Source organism: Camelus bactrianus, chromosome 6 (genome assembly GCF_048773025.1).
Source record: "Camelus bactrianus isolate YW-2024 breed Bactrian camel chromosome 6, ASM4877302v1, whole genome shotgun sequence".
Lineage (NCBI taxonomy): Eukaryota > Metazoa > Chordata > Mammalia > Artiodactyla > Camelidae > Camelus > Camelus bactrianus.
The window spans coordinates 81402367-81418158 of record NC_133544.1 but is presented as its reverse complement, the minus strand read 5'-3'; the positions used below and the strand labels follow the sequence as shown (position 1 = coordinate 81418158).

The 15792-nt window shown below is 34.5% G+C and overlaps 1 protein-coding gene across 9 annotated transcripts in view; it reads left to right on the top strand.

Annotated features, from left to right (window-relative positions):
- The window catches only part of ATOSA (atos homolog A), a 101005-nt gene that overhangs the window by 73957 nt on the left and 11256 nt on the right, over positions 1-15792 (top strand). For 8 of the 9 annotated variants that reach the window (XR_006719933.2, XM_074366152.1, XM_074366151.1 and 5 more), the window contains 7 exons: positions 4958-5142; positions 6109-6311; positions 6596-6721; positions 7543-9388; positions 11184-11303; positions 14152-14231; positions 14945-15053. Coding sequence is in view for 8 of the 9 variants with exons in the window: in XM_074366152.1 (XP_074222253.1) it covers positions 4958-5142; positions 6109-6311; positions 6596-6721; positions 7543-9388; positions 11184-11303; positions 14152-14231; positions 14945-15053 (2669 nt within the window). In the remaining variant the exon portion in view is untranslated. The remainder of the gene's footprint in view (positions 1-4957; positions 5143-6108; positions 6312-6595; positions 6722-7542; positions 9389-11183; positions 11304-14151; positions 14232-14944; positions 15054-15792) is intronic. The other variant, XM_010969493.3, reaches the window with a different exon arrangement.

Genomic DNA, 15792 nt, shown 5'->3' with positions numbered 1-15792 from the left:
CATAAATGGAGGATTTTTAAACATTTTTTATTGATTTATAATCATTTTACAATGTTGTGTCAAATTCCAGTGTTCAGCACAATTTTTCAGTCATGCATAGACGTATACACACTCATTGTCACATTTTTTTCTCTGTGAGCTACCATAACATTTTGTGTGTATTTCCCTGTGCTATACAGTATAATCTTGTTTATCTGTTCTACAATTTTGAAATCCCAGTCTATCTCTTCCCACCCTCCGCCCCCCTGGCAACCACAAGTCTGTATTCTCTGTCTATGAGTCTATTTCTGTCCTGTATTTACGCTTTGTTTTTGTTTGTTTGTTTTTGTTTTTGTTTTTTAGATTTCACACATGAGCGATCTCATATGGTATTTTTCTTTCTCTTTCTGGCTTACTTCACTTAGAATGACATTCTCCGGGAGCATCCATGTTGCTGCAAATGACATTAGGTTGTCAGTTTTTATGGCTGAGTAGTATTCCATTGAATAAATATACTACATCTTCTTTATCCAGTCACCTGCTGATGGACATTTAGGCTGTTTCCATGTTTTGGCTATTGTAAATAATGCTGCTATGAACATTGGGGTGCAGGTGTCATCCTGAAGTAGGGTTCCTTCTGGATACAAGCCCAGGAGTGGGATTCCGGGGTCATACAGTAAGTCTATTCCTAGTCTTTTGAGGAATCTCCACACTGCTTTCCATAGTGGCTGCACCAAACTGCATTCCCACCAGCAGTGTAGGAGGGTTCCCCTTTCTCCACAGCCTCTCCAGCATTTGTCATTTGTGGATTTTTGAATGACGGCCATTCTGACTGGTGTGAGGTGATACCTCATTGTAGTTTTGATTTGCATTTCTCTGATAATTAGTGATATTGAGCATTTTTTCATGTGCCTTTTGATCATTTGTATGTCTTCCTTGGAGAATTGCTTGTTTAGGTCTTCTGCCCTTTTTTGGATTGGGTTGTTTATTTTTTTATTATTCAGTTGTATGAGCTGCTTATATATTCTGGAGATTAAGCCTTTGTCGGTTTCATTTGCAAAAATTTTCTCCCATTCTGTAGGTTGGCTTCTTGTTTTACTTATGGTTTCCTTTGCTGTGCAGAAGCTTGTAAGTTTCATTAGGTCCCATTTGTTTATTATTGCTTTTATTTCTTCCAGGAGAAAATTTTTGAAACATAAAAGGAGGATTTTGATTTCATATTACCAAATTGTCCACCATAAAGTTGAAAGGACATTATTTTTAGAGACACTCTTTTTTTTTAGCAGCCCCACAGGTTGTTCTCATGCTTCTCTTGCCATTTTATTCCACATCGTGAAGGGTGTGAAGTCTACTACCTTGGCAGGCTTAGGAGTAAACTGAACAGCATATGCAGCAGCCCAGTGAGGAGGACATTCTTCCTCCACTTCTTTAGACAGAGCGTTGAAGTATTCTAGGTTTTTGTTCTAAATCAAAGATCCAGAGACACCATCAATAAGTGTATATGATGAGTACTCGTTCAGAGGGGCACCTGGTTAGGGCCTCCCAAGAAGAAAGTGATGGTTCTGGCCTCTCCCTGGAATTTTACTGGACTACTCTGAAGAGCAGAGATACATAGTCTCTCGAGATGGAAGGAACCACTGTAAGCCTAATACAGCTACTTGGCGTCTAAATCCCTTCAACCACACCCCTGGCAAGTGTTTATCAGTCTGTCCTTGTAGATCCCTGGTGATGAAGAATTACTTCCCAAGTTAGTCTGTTTCATCTGTGGATCATTATGACTCTTCAAGCTTTTCCCAGTGGCCAAATTGTTCACCTCTTTTGTTGAACAGAACAGATGAGGAACTTTAAGATGGCTGAACTCCAGAGCCAGAAGAGCGTGCCACTAAAAGGGCCGCTAGACTGGTCATGGCTCCTGGTCAGACTGAGGCCTTGTGGGTAGAGGAACTCTAGAATCCCCAGTCGCTAATGGTCTGTCATCAATAGCCTGTGAAAACTTATAATTTCCTCTCTGTTCTCTTCAAAATCATGTTTTACATCAAATAATTATCTCTTCTAAAATATATAACTAGTAGGTAAGCCTACAGCCCCTATTTGTCCAGATTTAAAACTGTTTTTGTAAAAGTAAATTATTTTTAGAGACCCTAAAATTATACCTTATTTCTGGAGTGAGCCATATCCTCAAAGTATCAAATTGTGTCTCATGAATTTTCGTTAGCATGACATGATTTTTCCCAGTTACTTAGTCATATTCTTTACTACAGTAAACTCTGCTGTTTGGCAGAACTTTTAGAGGTTGAAATTACCAAAATTTTAACTATGCAGCTATTCTAATGACTACATGCTTCAGTATTCTCATTTATTAAAATTCAGACACCCATAAATTTTTCCTGACAAGTTTCTAAAAGTTGTCATCATCACACAGTCACATGCTTTTAGCTAGTATTTTATGTGTTTCGTAATACCATTGTATAATCCATACTATTCTTTGCAATACTTATATCATAGTTACATAGATAACTAATAGGTATCTACTGTCATCTCTAATCTTTGTTGCACATTTTTCATTTTAATATTGAATACTTTGGCTAAGTTCAGCAAAATATCCAAAGGACTGCAGACTTCAATCATGGCTTTGGAGATTTTTTTAGTTTACTATCTGAAGAGGTAATGACCAAAGCAACCAATTTCAGTGAAATACTAAATTATTCAAAAGTGCTTTTTCATAATAGTTTAGTTTTTATCACTTTAAACTTGATAATTTCTAGTATGGGAGTAAGCCATTTCCTGCTAGGGCTTTGGAGACAAATTATATGTATTATATATTTTTAAATAGTGCCAAATATATATGAGACATTACTTAGGCTGTGGACCATTCTTGGTACTCACAGAGTAGTTGACATCTTGGCATCCCTCAGCATTCCAGAGATTAGGAGCCACTGCTCTTCCACAATTCTTAGCTCTCCAGGATTGATTACCGTGCACGCAGAGAGAGGGGAAAGGATGAGCCCAGAGAAATTTTCTGGGAGCTAAAATCACGCCAAGTAGCCAGAAAACAGCCAGCCTGAGCTCACCTTGAAAATCCACAGAACCATCAGAGGAAGGAATTTCTTTGTACATATTTTGCTTCCCTCTGAAGGACACCATGATTTAATTCAGTGGGTTCCAGGAGATCTTTGGCTTATGACCTAATTGGTTCCTGGAGGAGAGTTGAAAGTTGAGACCTCTCTTTCTTCCCCCAAGTTGGCACATTATTATAAATTAGGGTCCTTTTCCTGGAAACAAATCCTATACCACAAATATTAAAAAAAAGAATTATTATAATATGTGTTAAATATAATTTTTATTAATATTTTTACAAACATATGTTAAAGTATATATAAAGACAAAATTTATAGCCACAGTGAAAGAAGCCATGTATGAGGTAGTTGAGGACACAGATTCTAGAGCCAGATTTGTATAGGTTCAAATTGCAACTTTGCAACTTCCTAGCTGAGTGATCTTGGGCAAGTTATTTAACCTCTCTGTGTTTCAGTTATCTGTAAAAATGGTGGTAATAGTCCCCACTCTTTAGAGGTACTCTGAGGAGTAAATGAGTTAATGTATAGAAAGTGCTGAGAACTGGCAATGCCTGACATTGTTTCTAAGAGTTGGCTGTTATTATATGTTAAAAATGGTCATTTTAGGGAAACTTTGCTGAATGATCTTAAAATACCAGCTCAATCAAGTAGACTCTCAAGGCTCCTTCTTTTCCTAAAAAGCCTTCCTAAGGTTAGAAATAGGCACTCTTCATTATACCCATCAAGGCTATTCACAATCTGGTTCCAGTCCTGCCTTTTCTACACTTTGTACAAGTGCTCCACTCAAATTGCACTTTCTTTCTCATGGCTCTGCTCAACACCTACCTCTTTTGCAAAATTTACCACTATTATCTGAACTTCTTTGACATTTATTATATGCTTCAGTGTTCTATTTGTTTTTAAAATTATTTCTGAAGTATAAACCTTTTGAGACTACAGGCTACATGCAGTAAAATTTTGTGTCCCCTTGTCACCTAACACAATGTAATTAAAATATGTGTTGCTTAAATGGCAGAGATAAGAGAAAGCAACCTTTTCAAGATTGCACTACAAATTGAATTTCATGTGTGTGTGTACACATGCATGCATGTCCAACCAATAGCAGGTTAACAGTTTTTAAAATTAACTGTATTTTAAAAATTGGAGCACTTGTGAAAAATTTAAAAATTATTGCAACTAAGTGAAACATCTGTAGTTGGATTATTTGGAACTACATAGTAATAAAAAAATTACACTTCATATATTGCAATACAGTCCTATATCTCCTGCTGGGTAATTATAAAATTTCTTCCTCTGAAACTGTTACCACTATATAACAAAGGCAGAGAAGGACCCTGTGGCTGTGAGTGTCCACGTCACAGAATTAGAGCTATAAGAACAAGGAACTAGTTAAGGAAGGAAGAAGGGAGAGATAGGGAGAAATATGCATTTGGATCTGTCACTTTTTTCTAATATTTAGTAACAGTAATAAAGCATCTTAGCTAAAAATATATGACATAATAAAACATTTTGACTTTTTGGCTATTGGCAAAGTTTTGTGTGTGAAAACTATTGTATTTGACATCCAAAAATATAATTATCTGAAAGATTATAAATGTTTTCCTAAATCTTAGATATTTTCATTGAAGTTTACATAAAAACAATTTTATGCCACAATTTTAGCCAGCTTTGTCCTAACTGAAATTTGGAATTGTCTGTCACCATCTGACTTTCGTGTACCTTGTGAATTAAGAGTTTATTGTATTTTAATTGCCTCATTTTTATTCTCTTTTCTCTCTTTGTTAATGAATATACTTGAATATGGACTATGACATTAGCCATTTTAGGCATAAAAAATGAGTTCTTACCAGAATATATTAAAGCAAGGACCTATCTTTCTTTCTTTCTTTTTTTAATACCAGATACTCTAGATGAATATTTTGAATACGATGCAGAGGAGTTCCTGGTCTCTTTGGCCTTGTTAATAACAGAAGGACGAACACCTGAATGCTCTGTAAAAGGTCGGACAGAAAGTTTCCATTGCCCTCCAGCACAGTCCTGTTACCCAGTAACTACCAAACATGAATGTAGTGACAAGCTGGCCCAGGTGAGAACTGTGTGTTGAATACTTTCTATCTATCTTTTACACAAACTAGTTTAAATTCTGTCATAACCTTTGTTATATCACAATTATCATGTTCACTTTTAAGTATAAAATAGGCCAAAACCATAAAGAAAAGAAAGAAAAAGTCCTATTCTTGAATGATAGCTACTAACTTTGGCTCCTAAACGAGGCACAGTGGGTAGCTTTTTGATCAGCAGGCAGGTGGGCAGCCAGTTTCATACCTGCCTCCACACAAGCCAGATTTAAGATTATTTTTGGTACTGTGAATTAGCTTTCTTTACTTTTAGACTCAGCCCTGGCTCATCGGCTTTGTGGTCTTGTTTATTTACTAGATTGATGTTCATGGTGATCTCCCCGACGTTAATCAATTTCCCTCTTATTCCCTCCCCTTTTTAATGGGAGGATACTTTTTGCTATAATTAATATTTTTGTATAATACTGTTAAAAATATTTTGGAATGTAATGTGTAATTTGCTGTAAGGGGTTTTTTCTCCCAGTTAGTTTTTTAAATGTAGTCCAAAATTGTAAATTTTTAAAATCTTGTTTGAGTGTTTAATGAAAATGAGTTTTTAATATTTTGCTCTTATAATGAATCTTTCCTCTGTAATTAATGATGATGTAATTAACAGACTAGGCAAGGCTGGGCTGTCTTGAGGCCTGTCAGACGTTGTGCATGGCAGTTCTTTTTCTACAAAATAAAGCACAGATATCCTCCCCCAAGAAAATTTGCATCATAATTGTTGTTCACTCCTAATCCCCATACTCTGGAGCTTATAGTGCTGATCCATTATTTAATGAGGAAACCTAAATAGACAGACAAGCCTGTGCAAAGCCCTGCAACAGGTGACTCATTTTCATACAGATGTCTGCTGCACAATTATACTTCAAATTTAAATGTAAAATGGGGTGGGCTATTGAGCTGTTTCACTTATCATCATTTTCTCTAAGTGTCGCCAAGCCAGACGAACCAGGTCTGAGGTTGCGTTGCTGTGGAAGAACAGCCTTCCGATCATGGTGGAAGTGATGCTGCTACCAGACTGCTGCTACAGCGACGACGGGCCCACCACAGAAGGAATTGATCTAAATGATCCCGCAATTAAGCAAGATGCATTACTGTTAGAAAGATGGATATTGGAGCCAGTTCCTAGACAGTAAGTTATTGAACTGAGTTTGAAGTTGTCCTTGGTAAATCAGGTTTTCCATTACTTTCTGTAAGTTATTTTAATAATATGTGATTTTTTTTGGATCCATCTTTTTATATAGTAAAATTTATATGTTTGATACTAACGTGACTTCAAGTGATGCTGGTAAATGCACTCCTATACTCTTGAAAGCATACATTCTGAGTAATATTTTTATTTCAGCTTCTGTCTTTCTAAAATTCAGTCATTTTGTACTTGCTCACATTTAGATGATGCTTTTCTACTTCCCTTAGGAGTGGCGATCGATTTGTTGAAGAGAAGACTCTTCTATTGGCTGTCCGCTCATTTGTGTTTTTTTCTCAATTAAGTGCTTGGCTGAGTGTTTCTCATGGTGCTATTCCACGAAATATTCTTTACAGGTATGTCTAGGGCGGAAGGACAGTGTGCATTCAACTACAGTGGTGAGCTACTGAATGCTGTTTTATACCTTTTAAGCAGTTTATTTCCTTCATTTCTGAATATAAGTAAAATTTACTAAAGTTTCTCTCAAAACAAAGTAGAGAAATTTAGATATGAATCAATATGAGTTTTGCTTGTTCAGTTAAATTTGGTGTATAATAGTTTTTAGAGAAATTTTATGCTTACTTTAGAGAACTAGCAATGATTAAATACCACCATTATAAATAAAGGGGAAACACTTTCTAGGCTGCTGAATTTCCTAATGGTAGACTTACTTAATTTGGAAACTATAAACATAGGCTGTTGAACAGCTGTCTAATTGTCTCTTTAAGCAGGTGGCCGTGAGATAGAGAGTGTCTCTTAATCACCTTGCACTTTAGAATTAGTTGAATCCATTTATTTGGTAAAGACAAAGTCCTTGTTTTCTATTTTGCCCACTAATTTTGAATTACGATATTCTTGAGCTTTAATGTTTTAGTGGTATAGAGTTCTTAAAAAGAAGATCATCTCTATTCCAAGCATAATCTGTTGTACTATTTATGTTGATCTTATCAGAATGACAAGCATGGTAAAATAGGTAAGAGTGAAATCTCAATAGTAATTAATGCAAACAAAGTATATGACTGTAAAATTTTTTAAATAATATAATGATGTAAGTTTTTTAATGGAGTTATAATCAGTTTACAATGTTGTGTCAATTTCCAGTGTAGAGCACAATTTTACAGTTATACATGATCAGTTTTATAATCCATTGATTCCATTTTTTTCTGTGTGATTCTAGAATCAGTGCTGCTGATGTAGACCTACAGTGGAACTTTTCACAGACTCCAACTGAACATGTGTTTCCTGTTCCCAATGTTTCTCACAATGTGGCCTTGAAAGTCAGCGTTCAGTCCTTGCCCAGACAATCTAATTACCCAGTTTTGACCTGTAGTATTCACACTAATATTGGCCTTTATGAGAAAAGGATTCAAGAGCATGAACTTAAAACCCATCAGCACCGAAATTCTACTGAAGCAGAACAATGTAGTACAAACAGTTCACAGCGTCTGTGTAGCAAACAAACTTGGATGATGGCACCCGAAAGCATATTATTACATGCAAAAAATGGCACAACTCCAGAATATACAGCAGCTGTCAAAAATGTCAAACTATATCCAGGCACTGGGAGTAAATCTGACTGTGGAACATCTCAAGGCAATATTCTGGGCGTTAGTGGTATAGGAGATAAAAAATCACATGAAACATCAGTGAGAACTGTAAAATCATTTTCAGTGATTGACTCCAGTGTCTCTAGATGCCAGAATTCTTGGCAGTCAGTTGGTGAGACTAATCCTTTAATAGGGTCTTTAATTCAGGAACGGCAAGAAGTTATTGCAAGAATTGCTCAGCATTTGATTCATTGTGATCCAGGCACTTCACATGTTTCTGGACACCCACTTAATACACAAGAATCTAGTTCACTTAATTCAAAACTTCTCCGAGTTTCACAAGAAAATGAAAATGTGAGAAAATGTAAAGAAACTTTCTCCATTTCTTTTGGTATTCCAGAGCTCACCTCCTCAGAAAACACCAATGAGGGGAAAATTCGAGTAAAACCAGAAACCCCTCGGAGTGACGCTTGCATCTCTAATGGTCTTCATTCTCGTCAGTCTGTTGGTGAGACTAATCCTTTGATAAGCTCTTTACTCCAGGAGCGGCAAGATGTTATTGCAAGGATTGCTCAACACTTGGAGCATATCGACCCAACGGCATCTCACATACCCCGGCAGTCATTCAACACGCAGGGCTCCAGTTCACTTCCTTCTAAAGTGTTCAGGAGTTCCTACGAAGACAAGAATCTGTTGAAGAAAAACAAGGATGATGCTTCTATTTCCATTTCTAACACAAAGTTTTCCTTGCTAGATGACATCAGTGAAGGGAAAAACTTAATACCTAACAAATATTTTAGTTCTTTAAAATGCTGTAGTAAAGTCCAGCCTTCTTTGAAACCTCAAACAAGAAGAAATCTGTATCAGGACAATCCTCGTGAAATCCAAAGTACATTTCAAGAGACACAGAACAAAGCCACTGGTCTAATGACTCCCTCAAATATGTCTCATTGCAAAGAAAATAACTTAGATTTGAAAATCAGATTGGAAAACACACTTTCTGAGTGTCAGTTTAAGGAGCAAGAAATTAATGAAGTTGATAAACAGTATTCAAGTTGCAACAGTACTGACAAACAGATTTGCCCAAATAGGTATAAGGACAAAATAATAATAAATGGAAATTATAATTCAGAATCTTTAAACAATCACCAATTTGATCATTCAAAAATAAATGACTCAAAAATAAAAGTTACTGTGTTGGAAATGTCTGGATATTTGAACAAACACGAAAATGCGTGCTCAGATAAAGTGTCAAAAAGGCCCAAGCCATGTGAGCAAAATACTCAACTTAATAGTATAGAAAATTATTTCAATAAAGACAACGAAGGTTTCAAATGCAAAAAGCCAGATCAATTAAAAAATGAACAGGATAAGAAAGAAGATCCAATTGATGAAAAATCTCAAAACTGTTCTCAGAGAAAGAATGTAAAAGACTGTTTGTCTACGTGTGAACGACTGAAAAATACAGAGGTATTGGTAGGTAATATCTAATATTTCAAATATAATCCTCAAACATTTGTTATAGTTTGCATTTTGTTTATAGGAGATCTAATTATGATGGCCCAAGATGCCCATTATTTATAAAACACACAGTCTGATATAGTAAACCTAAAATATAGAACTAGTATTAATATCCTTGCAAATAATGCACCCACTAAAGAGCACATGCTAGGTAAATTCTTCTGGTTGCCCTTTTATGTTTATTTCAGTACTGTTAACAATTGCTGAAGAGTAAATAGAAGTCAGAAATGAAACTTGTATAATTAATTTTAGTGTGTTGTTTGTTAGCAGCTCTGGCCTAACGTGCGTTATGCATTGCGTTATGCCAATGCTCAGCTAAGGATTTTAGGGATATCTGAAATGAAATCACTGGGCTGTTGGTCAAAATACTTGGGTTTCAGTACTGACAATTTGCTCTTTGAGTGAAGCTGAATAAATCACATTAACTTCCAAAAACCTCAACTTCCTCAATTTTAAAACAAGAATGATGTGTTTTTAATGCACTATATAAATCAAAGGTATTTAAGTTAGTTCCATTTTATTTGACTTTCTACCAAATTATTTCTTAATTTTAGAAAATTGTGATTAGGCTTGAATATCCTTTATTGAGATATAAATTTGTGTTAGTTCTTGGAGTATGGGAAACTACTTAACTACCTTAATTTCCCTGATCCAAATTTGAATGACCATGGTTCATCTTTTTTATTATACAGATTAGTTTTGCTGGATATTAGGGTCTTATAATTATATCTTGTTCCCAATTTATATTTTTCAACAGAAGATCTCATCTTTCCAACATACGGGTTTAATCAAATAGTAGTTTCCAATTTCCTAAAACTATAATTGTCACAAACCTACCTTGGCCTTCAGAATATTAGCTTTTCATCATCCTTTCTGGTACCTAATAGAAAAGCTTACTTTGACCGTGGTATTTTCCAAGACAGTAAGATTTGTTTTTTCATGCACTTGTTTTAAATATACTTGTACTGCATTTACTATGTGCCCAGGTACTCTTCTGAATGTTTTATACAAGTTGGTTTGCTTAATCCTTACTTAACCGCTGTGAGGTTAGGTGCTATTACTAACTCCAGTTTACAAATGAGGAGTCTAGGCCTGGAGAGATTAAGTAACTTGTGCAAGTTCATATAGCTAGTAAATGGTACAGCCAGGACCCCAATTAATTAGTCTTTTGTGATTTTCATTTATATGTTTTTATGACTTTCTGATTTCTGAGTATAAGCTTACCTGAATTCTTAAGAATTAGTCTCCTTCTTGTATCACTTCAAAAACATGGTACTGTGACAGTGTCAGATATATTTTAAAATTCACATTTATTATATTTTTATTTCATGCTTTATCAGATTGTATCCTCTGAGAATAACTCTTGCTATTGACATAGTTTCATATTTTAGAATATGATGCTAGTTTTTTCTAATTGTGAGATTTTTTTTCCCCACAAATTAAAAGAATTGAATATTAGCTTATACCAGATACTAGACTCTGGTTTATAAATAAGACCATATGTTGATAAGGCAATTGTATTTGGACATACTTTCTCTAGAATATTTGAGTTTATTCAGCATCTTAGAAAAAGCTCTTAAATACCGTTTTCTGATTGAAGTGTACATAAGGGTGTGTATAGATAGATACATAGGTCATTACATTTGCTTTACCACCAAGGATATAATACAATACCTCAGTACCTATTAAGAATAAATGTAAAGCTAAAAAAAAATTAAATATTACCATTAAAATCTAATTATTTTCCTAGCAGAGGACTACACCACTTAAACATTCAAATGTCTGGAGGAAACATAATTTTCATTCCTTGGATGGAACCTCAACCAGAGCTTTTCATCCTCGAACTGGATTGCCTCTTCTTTCAAGTCCTGTAAGTTTTTTTTCTTTTATTTTGTGTTTAGAATTGCAAGCATGTAAAATGTTTGCAAATCATTTCGTCCAAACTTTAACGGAAAAAAATTTTAATATTTTAAAAATAAATTTCTAATTGGAAAACATTTTGTTTTTTCATACATTGAATAGCTAGATGTTAATATGGAAAAAGGCAGAAAAGTGAATAAAAATGCAATTTATTATGTTAGGATTATAAAATTTCTCTGAAATTCTTTTGTCTAACATGTTGTTACCGAATGTAAGGAAAATACTTGGTGTCAAGTGAATAAATAGATTTGTATCTTAGTGCTGAGGCTTGTTGACACCACCAGCTGGATCATCTGGGAATCAAATTTGTGGCTGTCTTTGACTTGGGACCCATGTAGTTAATCATCTTATTTTAAGACATACATGGTTCCCCACTCTACATTTACAGATAGATGTATAGAGCTGAGTGTGATGAAGAGCCTCACTTTGAGTCACACCAACTTCACCCTAGCTGTGTGGCATTGAGTGAATAATATTATCTCTCTCAGCCTTGGTCTCCTCATCTGTAAAGAGGGGGTGATAATATCTACCTTCGTGTTGGGGAGATGATTAGTACCTTTCCTGACAGATAGTAAACATCCAGTAGTTAGTCACTCGGGCTGCCATTTCAGTTAAAACAGAGGTAAGCAGTCAATATCCTAACAAACCAAAAACGTATTTCTTTTGCTACTGATGTAAGATGATTTTTGCTGTTTTGTGTGTGTGTTTTAAGTAAACTCAAAGCATACAGTATCTGGCATATGTTCAAAAAATAATTCTTGAATAAGAGATCTAGATTTAAATTTATAACTTGGACCTTTATATGTTTATTTTAGAGAAGCTGAATTCCAAACAATTTAAAATAACCCCAAATATTTAACCTACCTATGAGTGCTTTCAAAATGCCCAAGTGATCAAGAAAAAAATTATTAGCATCATGCTAGTATAAAATGCACTACAGACTTCTGTTCAGTACGGTGGACTGAGTTGACACAAGAAGACCCTTCCTCGTTCCCAAAGACAGAAATCCTAGATAAAATGTAACACAACTTCTAAATACATAACATAGTGTAAGAGTGAGAAAGATAAACCTCCAAATACTAATGCTAACTTGAGGCTAATTGTGACCTTCTGGGATATCTGAAGTACAGGGTTTAACACCTCTGCTGGAACAGGAGTCAGGTCTACAACAATCATAGCTGGGACCTAAAACCAAACTCTTCATAGAGCCGTAAACAGGGGAGGACTGCCATTCTAGAAATGAGAGAGGAGAACAAAATTCACCTATTTACTGAAGGGTGTAACAGGAAGGTATAGAGTAGGTGGGAAAAGAAGCCCTCCAAAGAATTTGGACCTAGGCCTAAGCCACCCATGGGTTGAGGGTTCTGAATTTGTACTGTCTATGAGGAAACATGAAACTATCTCATATTTATAATCCATGGCACCAAGGATTTATTGCCATGGAAGATACTCTTGCTGAACATGATCTCAGAGGAAAGAAAATTATAAAGCACTTTAAAAGAATCAGCAAGAGCAAGAAGTGAGAGAGTTCATATTTAGGGATCCTGTTTATCAGAGCAACTTGAAAGAGAATAAAAAATAATTCTGTTTAAAATGTTCTAAGAGAGAAGTGAAGATAAAGACAAGGGATTGAGATGAAAGAGTAAGTGGACTGAAAAAATAGGAATTATAAATGTGAAAAATACTGTCATTGAAGTGTACACCCACGTGTGCATACACATACACACTGGATTAAACAGTGGACTAGTATCAGCTGAACAGAGATCTAGTCAATGAATAGACACATGTTAAGAAAGCACCTAGAATAAAGTGCTGAAAGGAAGAGAGACGGTAATATGAAAGAGCCCTGGAGGATAGAATGAAATGTTCAGTATAAACCCAGTAGAAATTCCAAAAGGAAGACTACATGGAATAAGGAAAATGCAGTATTAGAAGAAATTAGAGAACTTTCCAGAATTGAAGACATAAGAATTTGGATTGAAAATTTCACATTAAGTTCTGAGTACAAAATATAGCATGTTGCATTTGTACAGCTCTCAAAAATACTGAGGTGGTTTAGACTTTCAGTATCATCTGTTCTTAGTCAGCAATTAGACTAATCACTCAGATACTTTATACATATTTAACATTAATTCTAGTAACAAATCTGTCTAACTTGCATGTTGTATATGATTTTACCTTTAATTTACACTTGAGTGTTTCACTTTGAGGATATTTTGAGTTCGTTGGTGGTTTGTCTTAAATGTAATCTAGTATACTATAGTAGTTGAATATCCAGAGTAGTATTTTTCAAACCTGTTCTCTGTGAAGCCCCAGCCAGGGTTCTTGGAAATGTGTGGTGAGGTAGGGATGGGTGGAGGAACAGCAGAGGTGGCAGGACCCCGTGATCCCCTTTCCGTTTAATTCTGTTTCTCCCTCTTTTTATTGTGAAGCGATAAATCATTTATTCCTACCGCCTTCCCCTAGTACAAAAGTATATGAAGTAAAAAAAATAAAAGTCATATATTATATATTGGGATTCCATGTAAGATTTGATTTTAGAAAAAACTGGTTCTGGTTCTTAAAAAATCAAAACCTAGTAAAAGTGCTGTTATTAATCATCTGTTTTTTTCAAACTAGTTAATAAAATGAAGACATAAGGTTAATATGTAATAAAGAGCATGATTTTAAGTGAGCTGTTATGGGAGAAGTTTTATTATTTTTTAAGATATGCTTAAATTTCATTTGAAAATTATTGTATAAATTCAAGAAAAAATTGTCCTCTTTTAAAATATCACAAGTGATTATTTTAACCTTAGGTTCCTCAAAGAAAGACACAATCAGGTTGCTTTGACCTGGATTCTTCATTACTGCATCTGAAAAGCTTATCATCTAGAAGGTATTTATCTTAAAATTCTTTTGTGTATATTAAACAGTATTGCACAAAATTTTAGCCTTTCACAGTAAATAATGTTGACTCTAACAATCAGAATTTTAATAGGAATATTATTTTCCAGCTTGTTATCATTTTCAATATGATTTCACATACAGTTATTAAGGATGAATGAGGGAGAAATTAAGACAATGAGTAGCTACTATAGAATGGTCGTCAAGATAAACGTGTACATTGATTTTTAATATTTAAGTGGGTTTATATATTTCTGTCATTCACCTCCTTCTTTGCCTTACATTCCTTTGCAAAAAGCTTTGGCAATTTGTTCTATGTTGACATAATAATCTCATTATATTCTTTAGTCACATAATTTTGCCTTTGTACCCTATTTATGAACTGAAAATTAAGATTGATATAGAAGACTGTATTACAGTATTAAATATTTCCAGTAGATGCCGCTATGTGATACATTATAAATTCCACCTTGAAACAAGAATGTTATATATATTCTTTATCAAATATTATGACAAAGATTATAAAATCTAATCAGGAATTTAAAACTAGATATTTCATACTTTAAAATTTGGTTACATTAGTTTTTTATTGTGGTAGTTTAAGTAAAATTGATTAGATTCTCCTAATTTAATTCTGCACTAAAGTAAATTAGAAGATATTTTAATGGATATGTCCATTTGCTGATTTGTTCTTGTTTTAAATAGTGCTCGACCATGTTTAAACATTGAAGATGATCCGGATATTCATGAAAAACCATTTCTGAGTTCTAGTGCTCCACCTGTAACGAGTCTTAGTCTCTTAGGAAATTTTGAGGTAATATTTTCTGAAACTATTTTAAGAGTTGAAGTTTCTTAACCTAGACCCATGGTGTCATTTATGTCATTTGCTTGTGAAAAAGAAGTAAATAAATGGATTATATTTTTCCAAAGCCTGAAAATCAACCCCTCCCCTCCTTCAGTCCAGCACAATGCTGACAGCCATTCAAAATGGGTCAATTATTTGTCCCACATGGGGGAATCCCAGTGCCTCCTATTAGTATAAAATAGCTGGAATTTTCTAGAATTTTATGTAAGTAGAGTGATTTGGTATTGACTCTTTTTTAGGGTCTGGGGAAGTGATTTTATATGTGTGTATATATATATATACACATATATATGCATGTATGTGTGTATGTGTATATGCATGTATATAAACATATATAATCACCTATGACCTTGTTCAACTTGCTTATTAATTGATTTAGGGGGGTTTAATATGTAGATTCTCAAATCATCTACAAATAGGGACAGTTTTATTTATTACTTTGTAATTTGTATGCCTTTTCTTTTCTTGTTGTTTGCATTGAATAAGACCTAGCATGCATGCTTTAGTATATTAGTTTAAAGTCACAAAAGTCTGAATAAAGCCAGAAACTCATATGGGTCACTGACCTTATCCATAAGCATTTTTATATGTGCTCTTTCTATGAAAATTTTATATATCTTTAGAAAATTTTTCTTATTTAAGAAGCATTTATTGAGTACCTACTACATGTCATGCTGTATGCTAGGGA